Source organism: Rhinolophus sinicus, linkage group LG02 (assembly GCF_036562045.2).
Source record: "Rhinolophus sinicus isolate RSC01 linkage group LG02, ASM3656204v1, whole genome shotgun sequence".
Classification (NCBI taxonomy): Eukaryota; Metazoa; Chordata; class Mammalia; order Chiroptera; family Rhinolophidae; genus Rhinolophus; species Rhinolophus sinicus.
The window spans coordinates 175,703,992-175,727,709 of NC_133752.1; the positions used below are offsets into that span (position 1 = coordinate 175,703,992).

The 23,718-nt window shown below is 34.6% G+C and overlaps 1 protein-coding gene and 1 pseudogene across 3 annotated transcripts in view; one reads left to right on the top strand and one right to left on the bottom strand.

Moving 5' to 3' along the window:
* LOC109435528 (ovostatin homolog 2) overlaps window positions 1-17,990 on the top strand; it is a 39,721-nt gene extending 21,731 nt beyond the window's left edge. For all 3 annotated transcript variants that reach the window (XM_074326044.1, XM_074326046.1, XM_074326045.1), the window contains 19 exons: window positions 1,056-1,152; window positions 1,579-1,807; window positions 2,187-2,316; window positions 3,849-3,967; window positions 4,686-4,737; window positions 5,550-5,633; window positions 6,346-6,522; window positions 7,299-7,380; window positions 7,993-8,149; window positions 10,319-10,393; window positions 11,253-11,418; window positions 12,600-12,811; window positions 13,789-13,998; window positions 14,437-14,561; window positions 15,667-15,757; window positions 16,127-16,195; window positions 16,805-16,907; window positions 17,613-17,682; window positions 17,855-17,990. In XM_074326044.1, coding sequence (XP_074182145.1) covers window positions 1,056-1,152; window positions 1,579-1,807; window positions 2,187-2,316; window positions 3,849-3,967; window positions 4,686-4,737; window positions 5,550-5,633; window positions 6,346-6,522; window positions 7,299-7,380; window positions 7,993-8,149; window positions 10,319-10,393; window positions 11,253-11,418; window positions 12,600-12,811; window positions 13,789-13,998; window positions 14,437-14,561; window positions 15,667-15,757; window positions 16,127-16,195; window positions 16,805-16,907; window positions 17,613-17,665 — 2,231 coding nt within the window. In that variant the 3' untranslated portion in view covers window positions 17,666-17,682; window positions 17,855-17,990. The remainder of the gene's footprint in view (window positions 1-1,055; window positions 1,153-1,578; window positions 1,808-2,186; window positions 2,317-3,848; window positions 3,968-4,685; window positions 4,738-5,549; window positions 5,634-6,345; window positions 6,523-7,298; window positions 7,381-7,992; window positions 8,150-10,318; window positions 10,394-11,252; window positions 11,419-12,599; window positions 12,812-13,788; window positions 13,999-14,436; window positions 14,562-15,666; window positions 15,758-16,126; window positions 16,196-16,804; window positions 16,908-17,612; window positions 17,683-17,854) is intronic.
* The window catches only part of LOC109435566 (ubiquitin-conjugating enzyme E2 S), a 62,967-nt pseudogene extending 40,758 nt beyond the window's left edge, over window positions 1-22,209 (bottom strand).
* Between the last annotated feature and the right edge of the window lie 1,509 nt (window positions 22,210-23,718).

A 23,718-nucleotide genomic window follows, 5' to 3' on the forward strand; every position in this document is an offset into this window, starting at 1 on the left:
TCTGTAGAAAAATGGATTGGGACTTGGGCTAGTAATTGAGTTGAGAGACTGTGGTGCTTGAACTACTATAAAAAGACTGTTTTCAAGCTGCTTTTATTTGGTTGGTTGTGATAGGAAATCCAGGATGAGGGGGGAAGGATCAAGGACAATTCTTTAATTTCTGATTTGGGTAAATGGATAGATTTTGGTACCTTTCATAGAGATGGCACACACTGGAGAGAAGCAGGGGAGGACATAATGAGTTTACTTTTGGAACAGTTTCATTTGAAATGCCTGTAAAACATCGAAAAAGACATGTGCACAAGCATGTTGCATGTGCAACATGGAGCTCAGAAGAGAGGTCCAGGTGGGAGACACAGATTAGGGGACCTCAGCATAAGTATTGTAATGAAGCCTGTGTGAGGATATCAGTAGGAGACAGTGCACAGTAAGAACAAGAGAACCTAAAACAGAGCTCTTAGGAGCAAGTCAAGGATGAGGAGATTACATGCTCAAATGAGAATAGCAAAACAAGAGTGACAAAAGAGAGAAGAAAACTAGAAGGATGTGATGTTAATGGAAGTTTACAATAGTGACGGTTTGAGAAAGACACAGTGATTATAAGAATGTCAAATATAGCCTAGAGGCCAAGCAAACAAAAAAAAGTGTTCTTCATAATTAGCAATATTATTGTCATTAGAAGCTTTAGTGAAAGTAATTGTTAGCATAGAAGAATTGGCAGGCACCAGACTGCTTTCTGGCAGAAACCAGGATTTCAGATGAGACACACGATTCAGTGAATAGACCTCACTTTCTCAAAATTTGGCTGTGGTGGAACAATGTAGTCTGACTGTTTGTTTGTTGTTGCTTCCAATAATGGGAGAGATTTGAGCCCTGAAATGCTGATGCCTAGGTTGCTATGTACATTTATAGGTAATGAGCCCCAGGAGCAAATCCCAATACTGCTTCACACTAAGTATGTGCGTTAAAGATGTAGATTATAGGTGTGTGTCATTGAAACATGTATTTTTATTCTCTCTAAATAAAGCATTTCCCTTTTCTTTTACCTGGTGAAGTCACGAAGGACAACTCTGACTCTGTAGAATGGGCTAAAATGGAAACAGTAAGAGCAAACTTTCCAGAGACATGGATATGGGACCTCGTCAGAGTCAAGTGAGCTTTTAAATTTTTTCTCCTGTGTGTCTACATTTCTGTTTTCTTACTATTATTATTTATTGAATTTTATTTCTGGGTATATAAAGCAATACCGTATTTGTAAAATATATACCATTCATTTATGTGTCCTAACCATGTATTTTATTTTTCTCTCCAGCCTTGTTTCTCATTTATTAATTTCATGCAGATAGATATAAGATGCCTCAATTAAAAAAAATAATGTGGTTTTTCAAGAAGTGTGATTGTTTTAAGATTAATTTCATAGAAATACAGCTCTCAAAGCTTTTATCTGATGCCTGTCCAAACACTGTAATTCATTTTTAACCTTCAATTATTAATTTTTTGCTTGTTCTAGACTAAATTTAGTTTCTTAATTTACACACATACACAAAAATGCATTTCACTAATAATCTAGCCTTGTAGTTCCTCAGGTTCAGCAAATCTTTCATTCCTCATTCCTGACACTCTAACTCAATGGGAGACAAATGGCTTCTGTGTGAATGGAGATGCTGGATTTGGCATTTCGTCAACAATTGCTCTGGAAGTCTCCCAATCTTTCTTTGTTGAAATGACCTTACCATTTTCAGTTGTTCGAAATGAACAATCTGATGTGATTGTCAGTGTTTTCAGCTACCTGAATACATGTGCAGAGGTAAGTTGTTCCCTTTGCTCTGGAGACAAAAATCTAACAAAGGCAAAAGAGTCCTTAATATTTTCGTTGAATATTGCCATATTTTTATTCTCGAATGCAAAATGGTACTATAAAGTTATACAACTTGTTTCCATATTCCTCAAGCAAAAGCAATTGCTGTAATTCACAGCAATGATTTAAATACTGCTTTGAGGATGTCATTTCATAATGATATGTGTTCTACCATATTTATCTTTTTGTGAAAGGAGTCATTTGGTATCTTTTATTTTTGCTAACTTAAAACTAAATAGATAAAGCAGAATTTTCTCAAGATATGAGGAGGAATAGTTAATAGCAAAGTATTTAGAGTGCTACTCTCATTACCATGACTCTTTTTTAGATTTCTGTTCAACTGGAATCATCTCAGAATTTTGAGGCAAATATCCAGACCCCTAAAAACAATGGCAGTGAGATTATTCAAGCTGGAGAGATGAAAACATATGTCTGGACTCTTACACCTAAGAAATTGGGTAATCAGCTGTACCTATGCCAATCTCTCATGGAAAACCAGCCCATTTTTATTGCTTCTCTTTATTTTCCTTAAATTCTCTATATAAACACAATTTTCTCCATCACACTTTTAATTCTCCTTTTAAAAAATTCTTCATTAAAAATCTTATATTTATAATCTAATTTCTGGTTGCTAAGGCTTGTGTAGAGCAAAACCACCCTTCATTTCTATAAAAGCATAATGTGATCAAAAGACAATACAAATGTTAATTTGCATGACCTATCAAGTCTATGTATTATCCCAAACGAAGGCCATATGTTAATTAATACTGACCAGTTCCTTCACTTCTCATTTGTTCCTTCACCTATCATCACGAACCTGTATCACCTATACAAAAATTGCTTCTCAAGCAAAATGATTGCCATGAGTTGCAGATTTACTAAATATATCATATATCATGAGACACCGAAAAAACTAACTACATGGATGGAGATCAAACACTGAGAAGAGTATTGTCCCAATGCATGTATTACCTACAGTATAGAAAAACAAGTTTGAAGATATCTTGTTGAAAATGTAAGGGAAGGGAAAAGTTAAAAAGAGTCTAGTAAATAAAGAATGCTAGATGTTGTAGAGGCATAATACACATTATAACTAATTTAAAAAATTAAGTGTCATTAAAATTTCCTCTATTTCATGTCCTATATTCATTGTATTATTTTAGCAACAAAGAATATTTTATCAGCTCATTTTAGTTTACCTGTGATGTTGATCTGCCAAAGATTAGTTTTCCTATTAGATTTTAAGTTTCTCAATTTTTCTAACTACACAAGGTCTTCAAAAATCTTACCCTGGGAATTGAGATAGAATACTGTACTAACTTGTATGGTTTTATGGCTTTAAGTGGAGGATGCAGTTCTAAGATTGGAGTATCAAGGGCTTCCTAAAAAACAAAACAAACAAAACACACCAACAAAAAAAAATAAGGATAAGATATTGGTACATAGGCACAAGGTAATATTAAACCAAAATAATTATGTTTTTTAATCCTCTAATTTGTATAAGTAGGAAATTTATGTGAACTCTGAAGTCACAGGGAGTTAAAAACAATGGATTTCTTTCTAGCACTTGATTTAAATCCAGTGCTCTTTCCATTATGTCATATTTTATTATTTTTGTTTGTTTGATCTTGGAAAAAAATTAAGAACTCTGGTTATCTAATGGTATCTCCCTATATTATCATGTCTAACCTTTATAAACAGTTAATATCAAGGAAATGCCTCAGTTGGCTTTGCAGAATTATTGTTTTTCTTTAATTTCTTAAGTTCTAGTTAAGTAAATGAGTCACTTATTTACTATAAAGAAACTTAAAAGAAAGAAAATAGAACATACCAAATTGTGTCCAGTCAGCAGAAAGCAGGTTATTTTGGTCTAAGCGTAAATATGATAGAATTCAATTCATCCAATTCAAGATGTGATTCACAGACTCTCATTTCCCATTTCAGAAGAGGCCAATGGTCAATTTAACTTATGTTTGGGAATGTTTTCCAGGTAAAGTGAATATCACTGTAGTTGCTGAGTCCAAACAAAGTAGTGCTTGCCCAAATGGAACAACCGAGCAGCAAAATCTAAACTGGAAAGATACTGTGGTCAAAAGTTTGTTGGTAGAGGTATGTACACGCAAAACTACCAAGTTCTTCCAGATAAGAAATAGACAGTATCTGATAGGTTAAATATTAAAAGACATTCTCCTTGAAGAGACTTAATTAATGTACCATAGTTACTTTTGGGACAAGACATGTCATTTTAAATGAATTAAAACAGCAATAAAATCCATCCTTTTCTAATTAGTACCTGGCCCAGGATAGTAAAAATTATCACTTGAAACAGGCTTGATGATTTTTTTTTTTTTGGTTTGCTCTAGATGTGTGAGGTTTCCTGAACACTTGTTCTCCTTCCCTTCCTTTTTTAACTGACTCAAATCTGAGACAGATCTACTAGTCCTACACTCTTATGTAGTTCTCATCATCCTCAAAAAGAATCAATGCTTGTCATTGAAAGTATTCTCACTTCGCCTTTTGGCATGTTCCTACTGTGCAAAACACTTATTTGTCTACTGGAGATGCCAGACAGGATCAAGGCGCTCAGAGTGTCCCACAATGACATCAGTTATCTCTGCCTTAACTATGGGAAGACAGGGCCCAACATGGGTGTTGGTAATGTACAGTGGCTTCCAGATATAAACAGAAGGGACAATGAATGGATCTCCTCCCAGGGACAAACATGTCTAGCCATGTCTATGTAAGCTGATGCTTGATTACCTTTCCTTCATGGAAAGATGGTCCAGACTCATTATTTTGCGCTTGTTTTTTGTTTATTCTTTGACAGCCTGAAGGTATTGAAAAAGAAATGACTCAAAGTTTCCTTATATGTACAAAAGGTAAGAGGATCTTTTAGGTGGTCAAATTCGTCTTAAAGAAAATTTATCAACAGGATCACTTTATTTCTTCTCCTTTCACATTAGTCCACTTGCCATATTGAGTACCTCAGTGATTTCATTCTAAATACCTAATGGGGGATTATTTTATTTCATGCCCTGTCTTCATTGTATAATGTTAACAAACAAAAGGTATATTTATGACTTTTTTTTTTTCAGTTCACCTATAACATTGGCCTGCCTCAGCCTATTTTTCCCGTCCTGTATACTTTTGGCTCCTTTTGTCACATGATTGGCACAACATTAGACAGTGGGAAATCAGAATTATGCCCAGATAGCACATAATGTAACCTTTGCTTTCTTACTCTTGGAATGAAACAACCCATAGATAAATTATAGCCCCTCAATCATTGCCCCTGTTTTATGGTAATTATGAGTATTGTGTTATCTGGTTGATGATGATATGATTTTAATGCCTGATAGAATTCTCTAAACTTTACCTTTTGTATGTGCTGTTTTATATGTCATAGTCAGCAGGTTTTTTAAAAAAATATTTTTTTCATTCTTAAACAGTTTAGGCAATAAACTAATGGAGAATAGGAGTCATTATTTAACATAGAAATTTATATATCATTTTGTGAATGTATTCTTATTATAAGCTAAATCTAAACCTCTATTTCATCTCTTCTAAAAAGCAATTTATGAAATAAAAATAATGGAATATATTTCCTAATATGTTTGTCCCACAAAACTTGTGCTATTGTTTATAAAAGGAAGTCACTACATTATCTATTTTATTAACATTTTCTTTCCAGGTACCAAAGCCTTCACACAGGTAGTTTTAGATTTGCCACATGGTGTGGTAGAAGGATCAGCCAGGGCCTTTTTCACTGTTGTGGGTAAGTTGGTTAAATTGTGTGTTTCACAATGATTTGAAAATCTTGATTGAGGTGGTCTTTTAAAAGTTCCTTAAAATTAACAGGATGGAGAGATTTTTCTCATGCCATCAATTTAAGAGAATTATTATTGTTGAGGATTATCCTCTATGTTTGTTTGTATATGGGATCTGAAAAAATTACAGTACTATTTTCAAATCTGTTTCTGGGAAACACTTGTTCTGGTGCCTGGTAATTGGTGTTTAGAAAACAAAGTGTTCTATTATAGCTCATTAACCTGAAATATTAAATTCCCCTTTGGAGAATCAGAATAATCTTTGCTTATTAAAGATGCTAAGCATTTCCTCAGTTATAGGAGAAATCTGTTTTACAAAAGTCAAACTTCTATGTCTATCATTAATGTTAACACTTTTTAGGAAGGGATGGATCACAGTTTACAGTTCATAGAGTCAGTTTCTCAAAAAACAAACAAGCAAGAAACACACTATCTGGTAATGAGATTTGCAGAAATAATTTTCATACCAGAAGCCCCTTTAACTTCACACTTCATGTCTATCTCCTCTTTAGAATTACTTCATGAAAAATTGCCCTGTTTCCACCTTTTAGATTAAATTTTAAATATTTTGTACTTGCACTATGTCTCTTTTATCTATAGTTATTAATGCTGAAATGCCAACTTTAAGTAATATTAACTTCCTGCTTTTCCTATTTTTAGGGGATCTTCTAGGACTTGCAATGCAGAATCTGGAGAATCTTCTCCAAATGCCCTGTGGATGTGGAGAGCCGAATATTGCCCTTCTAGCGTCTGATACCTATGTCCTTGACTACCTGAAATCTACCAAACAATTGACAGAGGAAGTTAAATCTAAGGCTTTTCTTTTTTTATCTAATGGTGAGAATATTTAAGTAATTTCTGTTCATAGTAGATGAAATCAGGTGTTACTGATACCAAGATGTCAAAAAGCTGTTATTTATAAAATAGTCTCATGGGGAAAAAGTGGATCTGAACTGAGGTACTCTTGAGTCCAAGCTATGTTTTTGTGTTTTATTTTTGGTATTTTGGGGTTTTTTCAGATTTTAATACCTTTGTGGTCATTTAGTTTCACAATTTAGAACTGTAACCTTTCCAATAATAAGTCCAGTTTTTTAATGCCTAATATTTTGCCAAGCTACTTTGTTTGTTGTTGTTGCTATTCTAGTAGCTAGAAATGGTTTATTTATCAACTTCTATGTTTGTCTTTCAATTGTGTTCCATTGCAATGAAATGATTGGATTTGTATGTAGAAAAAAGATGTGTAAACTTTGTAAAATGTAATGTTAAAGAATAGTCCAGGGGTATGATTTTTTGGGGTTTTGTTTGTTTGTTTTTCAGAAAGATAACACTGAAGTAAAACAAACTTAATAAAAAGATATTAAACAATTAGTAAATGCTAATTATTGAGCCAGGCTTAGTCACATGTCATCTTGTATTTGTCATTAAAATCCTATAAGGTAGGAACTATTTTTCCTCACTATGGATAGAGAACTTGAGTTTCAGAAATTAAACTGAAATGATCATCCTAGTAATTTATGTCTGTCTAACACCTAAACACACGGCTTGCACTACACCATTCTTTTTCTAACTTTCTTAGATTAAAAAAAATAACCTCCTACAATGTTGTATTTTAGGTTATCAAAAGCAGTTGTCTTTCAAAAACCCTGATGGCTCATATAGTATGTTTTGGCAAAGGAATCAGAAAGGAAGCTTATGGTGAGACATGAAAATTTTATTTTAAATAATGTAGGAATGATCTGAGGAGGGCTTCTGTGAGAATGAGGGGAAGAGAGTTCAGTGGGGATTAAAAAGCAAAGTGGGTCTCAAAGTGAATTCACAGGGGTAAATCAGATAAAACTAAAATATTTTATTATTTCAATTCTAATACACTATACCTCGAGTCTCATGGCAAATTTAATGACACCCCATCTACCTCCACAGCTTGTTAATTCCACAGAAAATTCCACAGCATAGTCTGCACTTCTCAGAGTCCCATGTAGATTCAGGAGAGTAACACTAGAAGGCACCAAAGCATCTAATTACACTCACTCTCTTTCCACATGTGGATAATCTAATGAACCGTATATTAAGAATTTTGTATGCAAACACTCTGGAAATTACCTACTTTTGATTTCACATATTGCTGCTCAAAACATTTTACTGCCAAAGGAAAGGGCCACTATTAATAAAGACTCATTATAGTCAGCATTAGACAAATTATTAGTAGATGCATCGATCACCCAAAGGGAAAAATGGTGATGAACCTGTTGAGTAGCTGACATCATCTTTCTTATCTAACTTTTGTCTAACTGGTGATTTGCATTACAGGCTCAGTGCCCTTACTTTTAAGACATTAGAGGGAATGAAGAAATATATTTTCATTGATGAACAAGTTCAACAACAGACCTTGATCTGGCTTTCAAGCCAACAGGAAAGCAATGGCTGCTTCAAAAGTGATGGCAAGCTTTTCAACAATGCCTGGGAGGTAAGAGATGAACAGAAGTAGGCTTTCCTTCCTCCTTTGCCTATGTATAATCTTCCCTGCCTTTGGCCTAACTAATCTGGAACATGAATATTTTTCTTCTGAATATTACCCCTCCTGAGTCTGCTGCCGTCATAGGCCTGTGGTGTACTGGTCAACAGCATTATTCCTGCTGCTTGCATAATAAGCATAATCTAGCTACAACTCCTCATGAATCTATTGTTTGCCTTACTGTCTTTAGCCCTTCCACAGAATCCATCTCTTTCAGTAGATAAACTGGAAATAGGAGATAGGGAAGAGAAAATAAACCTAGAGAGGAAACATAAACCTGGAGCGCCAGACAATATGTTATAGAAAAGGGCCTTGAATAGATAATTAATTCCTATTCAAGGATAGCAAGAAAATTGGAGGAAGAGCATCTAGTAATCTACATTGTTTCAATGAAGCACTCTTCCAATACCCTCTCAAGTGAAAGCCTGAAGGCCTAGCTTGCCCTAGGTCAGAATGTGAGATGAACTTTGTCCTTGATAGTAATCACTCCTTCCCTTTTCCTGTCTATATTTAAGTAAATCACAAACACTCCCTTCCTTCTGATTTCCTTTCTTTGCAAATAGCTATCCACCTCCATCCCATCCTCTGTATCCTTTATCATTTCCCTCTAGAAACACAATCCCTGATCATACTTTAGCATGCCCTGATATCCTCTGAAATCTCCTGGACTTTTCCTGTTTCCTTCATAATCACCACTCTTATTCTTGGATTTTGGAATTAGGAGTAGAGACAGTGGAAATGCAATGGCTCTGTGCGATGTCAGAGGGATAGTGGATGGGGGGAGGGGGGTTCACACAGTGTGAGGGATATAAATGAAAAACGTCTAAGTATTGCTTTGTCTTGTGCACCTGAAACTAATAAAATTTAAAAAAACAACAACAGCTAATCCACTTCGAAATATGGGTGAATGACAACTCTGTATGGTATTTAATTTTAATGTGAATTGTTTTCAAATTGCTTTACTATTAATGTAGAGTGGGGAAAATGTCTTTAAATTATTCCAAGCCTATTTCTCACAACAGAGGATCTGATAAAGAAGAGTACTTGTTCCTATGTAGAAAACTCAGAATTTTTCATGTTCTCTTCCAAAATATCTCCACATCTTTCTTATTAAATTAATTACTGATTACTACTTCAGTTTGTCTGATCTTACCCAATCTTTTTTCCATAATTATATGAGTGTGTGTGTGTGTGTGTGTGTGTGTGTGTGCGAGAGAGAGAGAGAGAGAGAGAGAGAGAGAGAGAGAGAGAGAGAAGCAAGGGAAAAATAAAACCTTGCACTGAAGAGGAATAGTAATACAACTAACCATAATTTAAGTGTGCTTTGGGTCCCCACACCTATTTTAGTGTCTACCATCTATAGTGATACACCTTGAAAACTGAGCTCCTCAGAAATATTTGTTTCTGAAGAAGAGAACAGTCACCTTTTGCTTAAATAGGTAAAACAAAAGGTTTATACTAGATCAATGGATCCCAAGTGCCATCTGAATGTTATTTGTGTCAGTACACTAGAGCACCCATTAAAATCCATTTCCCTGTATCTCATTCCTGATTTCTTGAATCAGAATCTCTTGTGTGGATACTGCTTGATTTCATGTTTAAGTTTCGTAAGGGATTTTTATGCAGTGTCAGTTTGCAAACCACATAACTTATAAATGTTTTTCTAAGTTTACACTGCAAGAATCTATGAGACCTGACTATTGTTACCTCCTAGGATACTTTGCCAGAGATGTTCAGGAAGTTCCCCAGGAACTTTCTGTTCTGTCAGAAATTCTTTGTATACTTTTCCAAGTTAATACCAAATAAAATAAAATATGACTCTTCCTATGAATTGCTTGGAATTCATGCTAATACCAGAGTACATAAAAATAATTATATATGTCATTTAGTATACTTGAGATTAATTGTACATTTTATTTCATTATTACATTGGATCGTGATGGAACCTTGCTCAGATAGTATGGTTATTAACCATTTAATTTAAAAATTATACATTTTCAGGGGTTTTATGAATAATGGTAGTTGTTCCAGTGTTTCTTTTATATCTAGTTTCACTTCAGAAGAGTAGCTGTTCTTTTGTGGTCTACGACTCTGTATGACTCATTGTTCCTTTGTGTTTAGGTTGGAGATGAAGAGGACATTTTACTCACTGCTTATGTTGTTGGAGCGTTCCTTGAAGCTGGGCTCAATTTCACTGTAAGGATTCCCATCATCTTTTAGTTTCAGTCAGTAAATGCGTATCAAATAGACCATGAATTCAGAGCAATTTGAAATTCTCAGACTGGATGAAACATCAAAAGAACGTTTCATTCATTACCTCTCTTTAACTTGTTACTCAAACTTTTTTTGCATTCATAGAAACCTTTGATGAACACTATTGGGTTTTTCCCTAGGGAGAATATATGTATGCACATACACACAAGTTTTTCATACCATTTCAGGTATTTACAGATCTCCTGAATTTCAGCCATGAAATTCAGATTAAGAACTCGTGCTTTAAGTATAATCATAACCCAGTATTCTGTTTGTCTAACCAATTCAGTGTGTAAACATTTCAACCCAAGTGTTGTTCATCTTGGCTGCCTCCCAATCCAAAGGTCAAATTATCTGATTGCAAAATCTATTCCTGAAAGAAGATACTAGGAACTTTCAGGGTCATTAGTATATCTCAAAAACCATCTTTAGAAATACAAGCTTCTATCTGAGGCATTAGAGTAAAATATCGTAGCTCTAAAATAAATTTATATTCTTTGCCACATAGAAGAAATTTATATTATTAACTAGAATATGACTGATCAGATATAGAGACTGCCATGTACATACTACCTAACTTTTATTTCTCATATACCAGTAATCCATTAAAATTAATTTTAATGATATTTATAAAGTATAACACATATGTATATAAGAACAGGTTTGTATATATGAACATATACTTCAAGGATTTGTTATATATTATATACAGTATAAAGAATGATTAGTTTAAATATTCAGCAAACTTATAAAGTATTCAGATATTATTTTAGAATACTATATTATTATTCTTCATGACTAGTTTCCTGCTCTACGAAATGGGCTCTTCTGCCTAGAGGAAGCATTGGAAAATGGTGTCACCAATGGCTATAATCATGCAATGCTAGCTTATGCTTTTTCATTAGCTGGAAAACAGGACAAAGTGGAATTCTTACTCCAGATCCTGGATAAAGATGCTACAAAAATAAGTAAGTATTATTATTCACTTTTGCTAATGGAGATGAGCTGGAGAAGGAAGTGATGAAAATTACTTAACAATCATATAGGAACCCTGTTTTCACTAGCATGATTCTATATTTCTTATGGCATTTCTGAGTGGCATTTTATCATTTTTTACTTTATTTATTTGTTTGTTTGTTTGTTTTTCAATTATAGTTAACGTTCAGTATTATTTTATATTAATTTCGAATGTACAGCATAGTGGTTTTACATTTACATAATTTACGAAGGTATCACCCTGATAAGTCTAGTACCCACCTGGCACCAAACAGAGTTATTACCATATTATTGACTATATTCCCTATGCTGTACTTTACATCCCCATGACTCTTTCATAACTACCAATTTGTACTTCTTATTCCCTTCAACTTTTTCACTCAGCCCCCCCAAACCTCCTCCCATCTGGCAACCATCAGTGTCTGTGAGTCTATTTCTGTTTCGTTTGTTCATCTATTTTGAGTGGTCCTTTATCTTTAAAGAACATTATATATTTTCTGTTTCCTGCTTTCTCTTTTCTGCTAGTGTCTTCTTAAATGAGTGAAATAAAGGAAATCAAGCATAGTGACCATGCCATAGATGATAAAAACTGCTTGTGAAACTTAATCACACCATTCTTGACCTTAGAAGTTGCTATTTAAAACTATGTTAGTTTCTTAAGGCTACCATAACAAAATACCATAGACTGGGTGGCTTAAGCAACAGAAATTTAGTTTTTTCACAGTTCTGGAGGTAGCATTCCAAGATCAAGGTGTCAGCAGGTGTGGTTTCTTCTGAGACCTCTGTCCTTGATTTGTAGATAACCATCTTCCCCCTCCACATTCATGTTGTTTTGTTCTGCTTTATTTTCTGTGTTATGCATTCCTGGTGTCCCTTTCATGTGTCCAAATTTCCTTTTTTGATAAGAACACCAGTCAGATTGGATTAGGGCCCACCTTAACTGCCTCATTTTAACTTAATCTCCTTTTTAAAGGCCCTGTCTCCAAATACAGTCATATTCTGAGGTTCTGGGAAGTAGGGCTTCAATGTACGAATTTTGAGGGGAGGAATTCAGCCCATAACAGAGGCCAAGAATGGAATCTGTGTCATTCTTATGTGTAACCAGTTCTCTTTCTAGGTAGAGGCTGTGTGAAAATTTTTTTCTTTTTCTCAGATAACATGATATATTGGGAAAGCTCAAAGAAACCCAAGACAGAAGCATCCCCATTCTTTATTCCTGGGGCACTTTCTGCTAAGACTGAGAAGACTTGCTATGTGCTGTTGGCTGTTGTTTCCCAGAAAACTCCTGACCTCACTTATGCTAGTAAGATTGTGCAGTGGCTTGCCCAACAAATGAATTCCCATGGAGGCTTCTCTTCCACCCAGGTGATTGGTATGGGTCTGATATCCATAAATAACAATATGTTTAATGCAAAAGACACTACTCTACAATAATTTAGACAGCAAACGTAATCATAGAAAATACCTTCTGAGATGAAGAATGGTTGCTGTTATAAATTTTATTACGTTTAGTTAACAATTATCTATTGGGGCAGTTCTTGTATATCAGGCACTCTACTACGGTAGGAATTCTCTATATACAAATGAATAAAATGAAGCCCCTTTTCAAGGAATTTATGCCTGATTTATATCTCCATTTAAATAGTAAAAATAGAATGTAAGTCTAGAAGTGATTGTTGTCACAAGCACTAGAGTGTTGATGATTATACTATGGGCAAACTACAAATCAACCAAGGAGAAATTTTCTCTCTATTTCTATGGTCTGCACATTGGCAAAAGGAAATGGAATGAATGAATAAGAGAAGAAATGAGTATGAACAACAATGATGTATGTTTTAACAGGAAAAAAAATTTTAATGCAAAGAAATGCAGTTTTATTCTCATGGGGGAAAAAATCTTCATTTCCTTCTTTACTTTCTTTTTTTTAGTCTTAGTTTCTGAGTAAAACCATATGTTGGTAAATCTCCTAACATCCTTTCCAGATTCTGACTCTCCATCTTTGAAGACAGTTGGGCATAAGCATTACCCAAGCAGGCTAATTATATAACAATTTTAATTTTTCAGGAAAGATTTGGCACTATTTTCAACAAAAGATTGTACTTTATGTAATCCTTTAGAAAACTAACATTTGATTAAGATTTGTAGAAGAAAATTAATTTTAAATAACAACAACTAGCACAAGCAAATATATTTTCCTGTTCTTTAAGATAACGCTTCTTGGTGTTCTTCTATTGACCTGTCCTAGGAATATTTCTATGAATAGATTTAAAGTTCATGGTCAAATTATGACTAATACTGCAGCATAACACAGTTTGGATTGTTGCTTATACTGTTCTGTACAGGGCACTGCTGTCTGTCTTCTTGCCATAACCCACTACATGAAGTTAACCTTCTCTAATGGTGAAAACAATGTCACCTTTAGCAGTGAAGAATCCAGTGAGATTTTCCAGGTTAACAGTGACAACCGCTTACTGGTCCAACGTTCAGAACTAACAAAAGCAGGTGGACAATACACAGTAGACGTGGAAGGACAAGGCTGTGTATTTATCCAGGTAATAGAAATCTACCTGAGAGGGAGATAAATGTTTGCTAATAAAAAGTCAGACTGTCTGCTCAGTTATATATGAACTGTTATTTTGCCATTTGGCATATTTCCATGATTATTTCTACTCTTTCTCTCATGAATATTTTCTACTCGATAGCTGAAAATGCAAATTATTTAATGAAGAGAGATTTACTCTGAAGGGTGGGTAACTGAAAAGTTTCTTGAGGATGTCACTGTTAGAAAGTATTCTAATATTTTTGTTAAATTATGTTGTTAAAGATTCTTGTATCTTCTGAAAACTAAACAATTATTTTTAGTGTATTCCTTTATGGTAAAGATCTAAAATAAAGTGCATTAATAATGGAAATAAAAAAAAAACAGTAAGTCCTTTAGTTTTTACTACAGGATAAATGGATGGATTTTCTTGTGATTTGTTCTTTTCTAGGCTACCCTTAGGTATAATGTGCTATTACCTAAGAAAGCATCTGGATTTTCCCTTTCGTTGGAAATGGCAAAGAAAAACTCTTCAGAGATATTCCAGAATAATTTTGACCTGACTGTAACCATCAAGTAAGTGTCCCATTTTAATATCAACTCCCAGGTTAGAGAGAGGGCAATATATCAAAAAAGAATTATTTTAAGCAGTAACAAAATAACAAAATATGAATGATGTTAACCATAATGACTTCATTTGTTGCTGTGTAATTTCTATAGCGTAGTCACTTTATGGCTTTCTGTGTGGACAACACAGTTTAATACATCTTAAACTAAGTCAGAACTAGAATTATGCAAGTACAATTTGTACTATATGCAAGTATAATTTGCAAGCTTCTGCCACACTGATATTCCAGCAATGCTTCCATTTTTTTGTGTGTATGTGTGGAAATACTGTCAGTTTGGGGCAATGGAGATGCTACTTTCCCTCCTAAAGACAACCACAGATGGGCTGGTAGGAGAAAACCTACAAGCGCTTATTTTATAATTGTACAGAGCAAACTTTTAGATATTTATTTTTCAGAATAGAAAAACAAAATAATTCTCTTAAACTCAAATATAATATATAGATGCCAAAGAGTTTTAATCTTAGTTAATATGTGAAGAAACACTGAGTAAAATTAGTTTGAAGGATTTTCTTAGGATTTCCAAATGATAATCTCATGAACACCAGAGCTAAAATCAGAACTAAATACGTGGTGGAACTCTTAACATCATGTTTCAACAGTGCTATCCAGATTTAGGGACATGACCTAGAAGATCTCTGAGGGACATTTCTACTCTATGATTCTACCAACATCCTGCTTTTTAAACAAAGATTTCCTTTGAGTGTTGTGCAAATCTCAGGCTGCCCTAAGTATATGTACTATCAATTTACAAGCTTTGTTTATAAGTTCTGACTTTGAGACCTCAGGTAATCTCAGGGTTTGGGGAGATTCTAAGGTCAGATAATTCATTATTTACTCCAATTTATGTTGCTTTGTATCATCTCATCTTTTATCATTCTAGTTGTGCCTACTCTCAGATGTTTGCGAATGGCTTTCTTCAGGTGCTTTTTTCTTCATCTTTGTGTTTCCTCCAGACTTATAGCCAATTAGTACCTACGTACCCACCACCCTTGCCATAAGATGTCACTTTTCTAAAATGATATCTAAACTAGTGTTTTGTTTTTAAACTTCAGATACACTGGAATGCACAATAACTCCAATAAGGTTCTTGTTGATATAAAAATGCTATCAGGATTTACTCCAGTCATGTCATCCATTGAGGAGGTAAATAACAGAAGCCCAATCTTTCAGCAGAGAAAAAGTAATAGCATATAGATGAAATAATCGGTTAGCAAAACCAAGCTATGGAATTCTTCATTTAAACAAACTTATTCAGAGTTCACATTTTTATTTTTGCTGTAACACTGGATAAGTGGAATTCTTAATTAGCAATTAGCAGTCATTACATCCCATAGCTTATACTCTATTTCTTTATTTTGTTTCTACTTGTGCTTATGAAAACATCATGGCACAAGGGAACATGCCATAAGATAGATTTCTGACAATTGGTTAAATAAACATTATGAAGCATTGCATACTGGAATGGTACTCTTTAATATTTATTCCCATTCCTCCCTGCCAATGTATTCAAAGCTTGAAAACAGTGGCCAAGTGATGAAGATTGAAGTCAAGAATGACCATGTTCTTTTCTACTTGGAAAATGTAAGTTGAGCAATAATTCTTTTCTTCCATAGCTTGCTTTTCTCCTAAGGGTAATTAGATGATCCTATTTCTTACAGAGAGAAATGACAAAGATATGGGACATTAAAGATGATCAGTGCTCTTCTATCCCACTGATCATCTTCTCCCTGTTAACTTTAATGTTATTTCATGTATGCCTTGACTACTTGACTAGATAAATCTCAAGTTTAGAAACATAATTTCCCTGTTTTTCATTCCTCATGGCATCTAGCATAACCTACTCACAGAGTAGATGTATAATTCTTTTATAGTTTGACTTGAACTGCAGCGAAACCTGGTGTGAGTTTTAAACTTATCCTTTCTATGTGTACATCACTACCATGCACGTAAATGCATATATTACTCTACTGCTTTCAACTAAATTCCTTGCACCTCAATATAAGCAATGGAACTTGAATTTTTATACAATATAATGTTACCTAACTCATGATTTTTTCATTATGTAAAATATTGATATCCTAGATCTATTTAATTGGGTAGATCGTGAACTTCTGGAGATAATTTGCTCAGTGACATTTTTTTTTTTTTTGCACATCTGCTCTGATGTATTTGTAATTTGTGTCTTTATAGGTTTCTGATACAGCAAACAGTGTCACTTTCTCTGTTGAGCAAAGCAACCTTGTGTCCAACACTCAGCCAGCCCCAGTCATGGTTTATGATTATTATGGAAAAGGTAGGCAAACAACAACCATGCCTTAAAGCTATTGATCATGATATCTATATCAGGGATTCCCTGAACTACCAAATTTTACAAAATCATCCTGTCTACAAAGACTAAGCTATAAATGGTTTTACTTTATATTTTTTCTATTTCATGATATTTTCTAACTGTGCCAGTCTCCAGTTATCAGAGTTTTTCAACACCTAGACTCCTTTTGATATAATGTGCAAGAGCTCCCCTTTCATTTGAAATACAAACTATGTTTAGTATCAGGTTTGTTGTTGTTGTTGTTGTTGTTGTTGCAAGACTTACCATTTCATACTACCTTTATGAACTTTGATTTGAGAAGGGGAATGGGCAATATTCTGAAAAGTTATAGGAAAATGTTGACTGATTAGGTTCCAAACCAATTACTAAGATGTTGTAGAGACCAGAAAAATTTTCCTTGGATTGTGAGTATCATTAATTTCTTGGTGAATATCATACAGTTTGTCAAGAAGTATCGGAATTCTGGCTCTATCATTGACTAATTGAATGTAATTTATCAAGTGCCTTAAGCTTTAATAAGATATTTTTGAATTTAGAAAAAAAGAAGTGATTGATTTTCTTGCAAAGTTACTGAAAAGATTAGACCTAATGTATCTACAATAATCTGACATAATATGATTATAGAAAATTGGAGCTCTAATAAGGATGAATTTTCCCTTTATTTTCCAGATGAGTATGCCATTGCATTTTACAATGTCAACAATGTTTCAGTTTCTCAGTGAGACAAAACAAGACACAGGTAAGGGTAAGGAACTTGTACATATCACAGACCATTGAAAACACATTCATGTAAACGTTATACATGTATGTATGTATTTGTCTGTATATATGTATATTTGTATATCTATATATTTATGTTTATATACATAGATATATTTATTTATTGTTTAAACTATGTTTTTAAATCCCAGGTGGAAAGCAATTTACTTTGAACAAACTCATTCTTCTGTATCCAACATGGAAGAAAACTATGTATATTCTGCAAACTGCTATGACTTCTCTTCACATTTTATTTCTTTATTATCCATTAAATGCTGTGATTTTGCATTTGAGTCTATGATTTTCTTTTCTTCTAGTACTTCACTTATAATTTTAATCCTAGAAAACTCAGGACTTCATTTTATAGCAACTCTAAATATTTGCTTTATTGTTGTCAATTCTGAATTCAAGCTTTTAGACATTATGACATACAGAATAAGGAATCCCCTAACATTCAGAGAAAAATAAAAGGCAGTGTTGATGAAGGGGAGAGAAAGAGACTTAAGTTGAAGAGGATTTCATGTGAGCTCAAGAAAATAAAAATAAACACACAAAACACAACAAAAACACACAGCCTCTTGTCAGTAAAAGTTCATCAAAGAATGGGGAGATTACTTATGGAGCCACAAATTAACTGATAGATTTATTGAGATCATGTTCATTATTGAGAGGGTAATTTGCAGGCATTTTATCTTTCCAAAAATTATTTTATTCTGAGCTTATCATTTATTATTGATAAGCAATACTTAATGTCTATCATTTGCTTAACTTAACACTACTATTATAGCAATGAATTAGTATTGAGAAGAGGGAAGAAATGAAAACAATTTCTCTATTAACTTTAATACAGTTAAATGTATAGATATATAGCTCTGCTATGATGCTGGTACTGACAACAAAAAGCCATAGATAAATTGCCCAGTTGTGGAGTTAAAAAAATTGGAAACACAGTGTCCTAAACTCTATCAATAGTCAACAAATTTAAAATACAGTGTTTTAACAGAAGATGGCTAGACATTTATTTTTATAATCTGTCTGCCCAATGTATACTGCTAATAACACCTAAGTTACAACTGGACCTTAATAAATGTTTATTAATTGGTTTATCATAGGTGAACTGTTGGCATCAGTCTGTGTGTGGTGCTACAAAAGTTTATTTCACTGTGTTAAGAATTCCTTTATACCATTTCAGTTCTCCTGTTTCACAAAAACATGGCATATCACATGTGTAAATAAGACATCAGTATTCATATTTTTAAAAAACATCCCAGACTTTATAGCGATTCAAGGATTCCACTCAAGGAAAATGTGACTCTTATAGTACATTTTGTGCTAAAGGTTCAAGAAAAATGAAAGGAATTTACTTTGTGGTACGTAATATCTATTGGTGGGAAACTTTTTTTTTTTTTTTTTTGCCAGTCAATAATCAATACTTAGTCCTCATTTTACTTTACATGTAGTCAATAGTTAGCCTGCTCACATAATAAAATTGTTCCTCAAAGTATAAGCAAGCAAGGAGGGTATGCAGAGTCAACTACTTGCTATACCTGCACAGAGAATGTCTGAGATTTAATGTTTACATTCGCAAAACTTTATTGGTGTCACAATGAGTATGGGAGGTAACAAGGAACTGAGATTTTTAAAAAATTTGAAGACTTCAGATGAACAATGCAGCTCTGTTACTTACCCTTTTCATTAAAACCTCTCTCTAGTTTATTTTGGACAGAAAACCAATCATGTGCCCAGTCCAAATTTTAACAGAAAATGGGGCATAAGGAACATTCCAGTTTAGAAGTGTTAAATGGGAAATGCCAAGCTTTGATGTGATTTTATGTGTGTGTGTTTGTGTGCTTAAGAAAAGCCCTTAGTAAATCAGAACACCATGAAATATTTCATGCAAGATTTACAGCTCTGGTTTGAATGAGGCTTGTGTTATCAAAGCATTATCTGACACTTACTCCTCTTTCCCTTCCACACAAAAATACTGTGGAGAATGGGAATTCATTCCATCTATCATGTTCTTATGCAGTAATCATACTTTTTTTTCACATTTTGAAATAAATTATGCATACATTTAACTAGTGCCTGAAATACTTAACATCCCTTTTACTGTCTTCTAGAAATCCCATCCTCTTTGGCCTTCGCGTTTCATCAGTTTTGTCTTCTTTCTCTTTTCTTTAGTCTCAGCTTCTTTCCCTTTATTGTTTTTTCCCTACCATCACCACTTAAAGATTGTATTTCTTTCCTCATAATATACACATTTTCTTTTCACCTTCTGAAAACTTACTAACTTTTTTTTGGCTCCACTTTCTTTTCCCAAATATTAAATAATATTTTTCTTCATGATTCTAACAAACCTTTTTTTTTCACTGTACATACTAAAAATCTTGTGATTTGAATTACCATCTGTACTTTTATGATTTCCAAATATATACCTCTATATCTACATTTTAGCCCCATATTTGCCATTACCTGCTGTATTTTTTTAAATCAAATATCACACAGGCACCTCAATAAGATCCATCATCTATCCCTAAACCATCTCCTGTTGAGATTCCTATCCAGTGTGTGAAAATATCACCATCAAACAATCACCTAAATGTCAACATTAACCCTTCCCCTCTCTCAGTCTCCCATTCTATTAATTATTCTTGATAATTGATCATTGTTGATCTATCTCCTGAATGATTATGGATCCACTTGTTTTTATCCACCACGGCTGTGCTGCAATAGTTCAGACTACCAAGCTTGGGTGCCTATATGTGCCAAACACTCTTCTAGATGCTTTCAATATGAAATAGTAAAATGAATGAAAATAATACAAATGGTTGCCCTGTGGAGCTCATATGCTAATGGAGGAGACAAATAATACATGTAATACTATCAAACAATATATACAGACAAAATCAACATTCTAGATAAGCAAAATATAGGGAATTTGAAGGTAATAAGTATTATGGGTCATAAAAAATGTAGAAATAGGTAAGAGGATCTGGAATTCCCAAAGAGATAGGAAGAGGGGAAAGACTGAAATACCCAGTGGGAAATTTACAGTCAGCCTCATTAAGGCAGTGAGATTTGAGCAAAGGTTTGAAGGAGGCGAGGGAGTTACCCACATAGATATCTGAGGAAAGACTATTCCAGACAGTGGGAGCAGCTAGAAAATATAAAGGGGAAGAGGGCGTAAGGCATAACTCAAGCAGCGTGAACTCAAGGAGCTTCAACTAAGTCAGAGTGGCCAGAACAGAGAGCAAAGAGGAGCATATAGTAGTAGGTAAGGAGATGCGGATGTAACAGGGAGACAGAATAGGTAGGGGACTGAGGGTTACCGTTAGGACTTTAGCTTTCACTCTGAGCAAAACTGGGAACCAATAAAGGGTTTTGTGAAGAGGACTGACTTGCTCTGCTTGTGTTTAAAAATGGTCATCTGGCTTTGTGTTGAGAATAGGCTATAGGCGTGCAAAAGTAGAAGCAAGGAGACCTTTGCTTGCTTCTAGAGACCATTGCAGTAATCCAGGTTAAAAAATAATAATAATAATGCTGGCTTAGGTCAGGGTCATACCAGTGGAGATGATAAGAAGTGATCAGATTCTAGGTGTATTTTGAGGGCAAAACCAATAGGATTTCCTGATGGATAGAATGTAAGGAATAAGAAAAAGAGTGATTAGAGATTATTCCCATGATTGTAGTCTGAGCTACTGGAAAATAGAATTCCCATCACCTGAGCTGGCAATGGTTGAAGTAAGTTTTGGGTGGAAGGTTAGGAATTCATCTTTAAAAGTAGTGAGTTTGTGATTTTATATACAGTGGACCTTGAACAATACAGGTGTTAGGGGAGTAGACCGCCCCCCCAATGCCCTGCACAGTTGAAAATCTGCATATAACTTTGACTCTACAGTCTGCCTTTCCATCTGTGGTTGGTTGAATCTGCAGATGTGAAAGCCACGGATAGGAAGGGACAACTGTATTTATTGGAAAGAATCCGCTTATAGGTGGTCCCGTGCTGTTGACACCCATATTTTTCACAAGTCAGCTGTACTCAAGTTGAGATATCAAGTGGGAAATTGAACAATCAGTAACAGGAGTTTGGGAGAGAGCTATGGGTTAAAAATATAAATTTGTGAGATTTTAGCAAATATGAGGTCGGACAATTAAGTTTGCGAAGTCATCCTAGGAAAAGTGCTACATACCTCATTGCTGAATATCACTATGGTCACCTTTGAAGTCCTCCTCTTTGGAAGCTATGCACCGACGCCAGCACCTAGTCCACCCTTCAAAGCAATTTTGGAACTCTTTTTCTGGAATGGCCATCAGAGCTGTCATCGTATTACCCTTGATGTCCTGAATGTCATCAAAATGTCTTCCTTTCAATATTTCCTTTATCTTCGGGTAAAGACAGAAGTCAGGTGAGTAGGGAGGGTGTTCCAATACAGTTATTTGTTTACTGGCTAAAAACTCCTTCACAGACAGTGCCATGTGAGCTGGTACATTGTCGTGATGCAAGAGCCGTGAACCGTTGGCGAAAAGTTCAGGTTGTCTAACTTTTTCACACAGCCTTTTCAGCTCTTCCAAATAGTAAACTTGGTTAACTGTTTGTCCAGTTGGTACAAATTCATAATGAATCATCCCTCTAATATAAAAAAAGGTTAGCAACATTGTTGCAACAAGTTCACAAACTTAATTGCAGACCTCATAGACCATGGATGGGAAGAAATCACTCAGAATCAATGGAGTTGCTGTGAGGCACTTGAACATTAAGAAGTGGAGAAGGGACTAGTTGAGGAGGAATCAATAAAAGGAGACCATGAAGGGGAAACCAGTGAAGTAAGATGAAAACCAAAGCAGTGTGGTCTCCCGGAGGTCAAATGAAAATGTGTATCAAGGAAAAAAGGAATGATTGGTATGAAGTGCTGCTGATTAGTCACGTAAAATGAGAACTGCACATTGATCATTTACTTACTTAGAAAAACGTACTCACAAAGGGACTTCATCTATCAAAGTAAATTGTATTCATTCTTCTTGAGACTTTAGAACAAGTGTGTTAGAAGAGTCATGTTTTTCTGCGGTGAATTTTTCTGGAACTTTCTAGGTGCCTGGGATGTTAATAAAAAAGTATGGAGCAATTTAATCAGAATTTCTCTTCCTCCTCCTCCTCCTCCTTCTCCTCTCTCTCTCTCTCTCTCTCTCTCTCTCTCTCTTCCCACAACCCACTCTTTCTACCAAGGATCCAAACATTGGCTGGGAGGCTCCAGCACCACAGTACTTTTCTATAACTGCCTTGCAAAGAAAAGAAGAAACATTCTACACACAGAAATATATATATATTCTTAATATACTAATGTTTACAAGACAAGGTGAGTAAATCTAGTTTCCTTTGAGCTACAACAAAAGTATAACTCTTTCATTCAAAGTGGTTGCATTGACTATAAAACTTCCCCACCAGGGTTCATTTATTCCCAACCACACTCTGACTGAAAGACTAAGTCTGCCTCTGTTTGCAAAAAGATTCTGGAAATTTTTATAACTTGCTGTGACAACTTTGCTAAACACCAAACAAGTTTACAGACAACTTATTATTTTCAGTAACGATAATTCCGAAGAGAGCACTGTGAGCCTGCTACCCCTGACAGTGTCACTACCACAGGTGCATACCCGTGTGGGTCTCCACACAAGAGAGGTCTGAAGGGAAAAGACAGAGGAGCATAGTTTGCCATTTATTGCATGGCATATCTGCCTGCTGAGGTGGTGGGTGGAATTCTCAATAAAAACAGGTACTGGAGAGGGGAGGGAAAAAGTTCTCATTTGTTTCATAACTCACAGTGAGCCCCTGGCAGATTGCCCCTATGCCCTTTAGACTCTGTCTAAGAAGAAAGGTTGCCTAACACAAAATGTTATATAAAGTAATGATAGACAAAGGTTGGAAAATGGCTAGGGTTCTTTCCAGAAGTTTTATATCTCTCTAATATTAAAATTATAAATACAATCTGAAGAGCCATACTTTAAAGAAAATAAAACA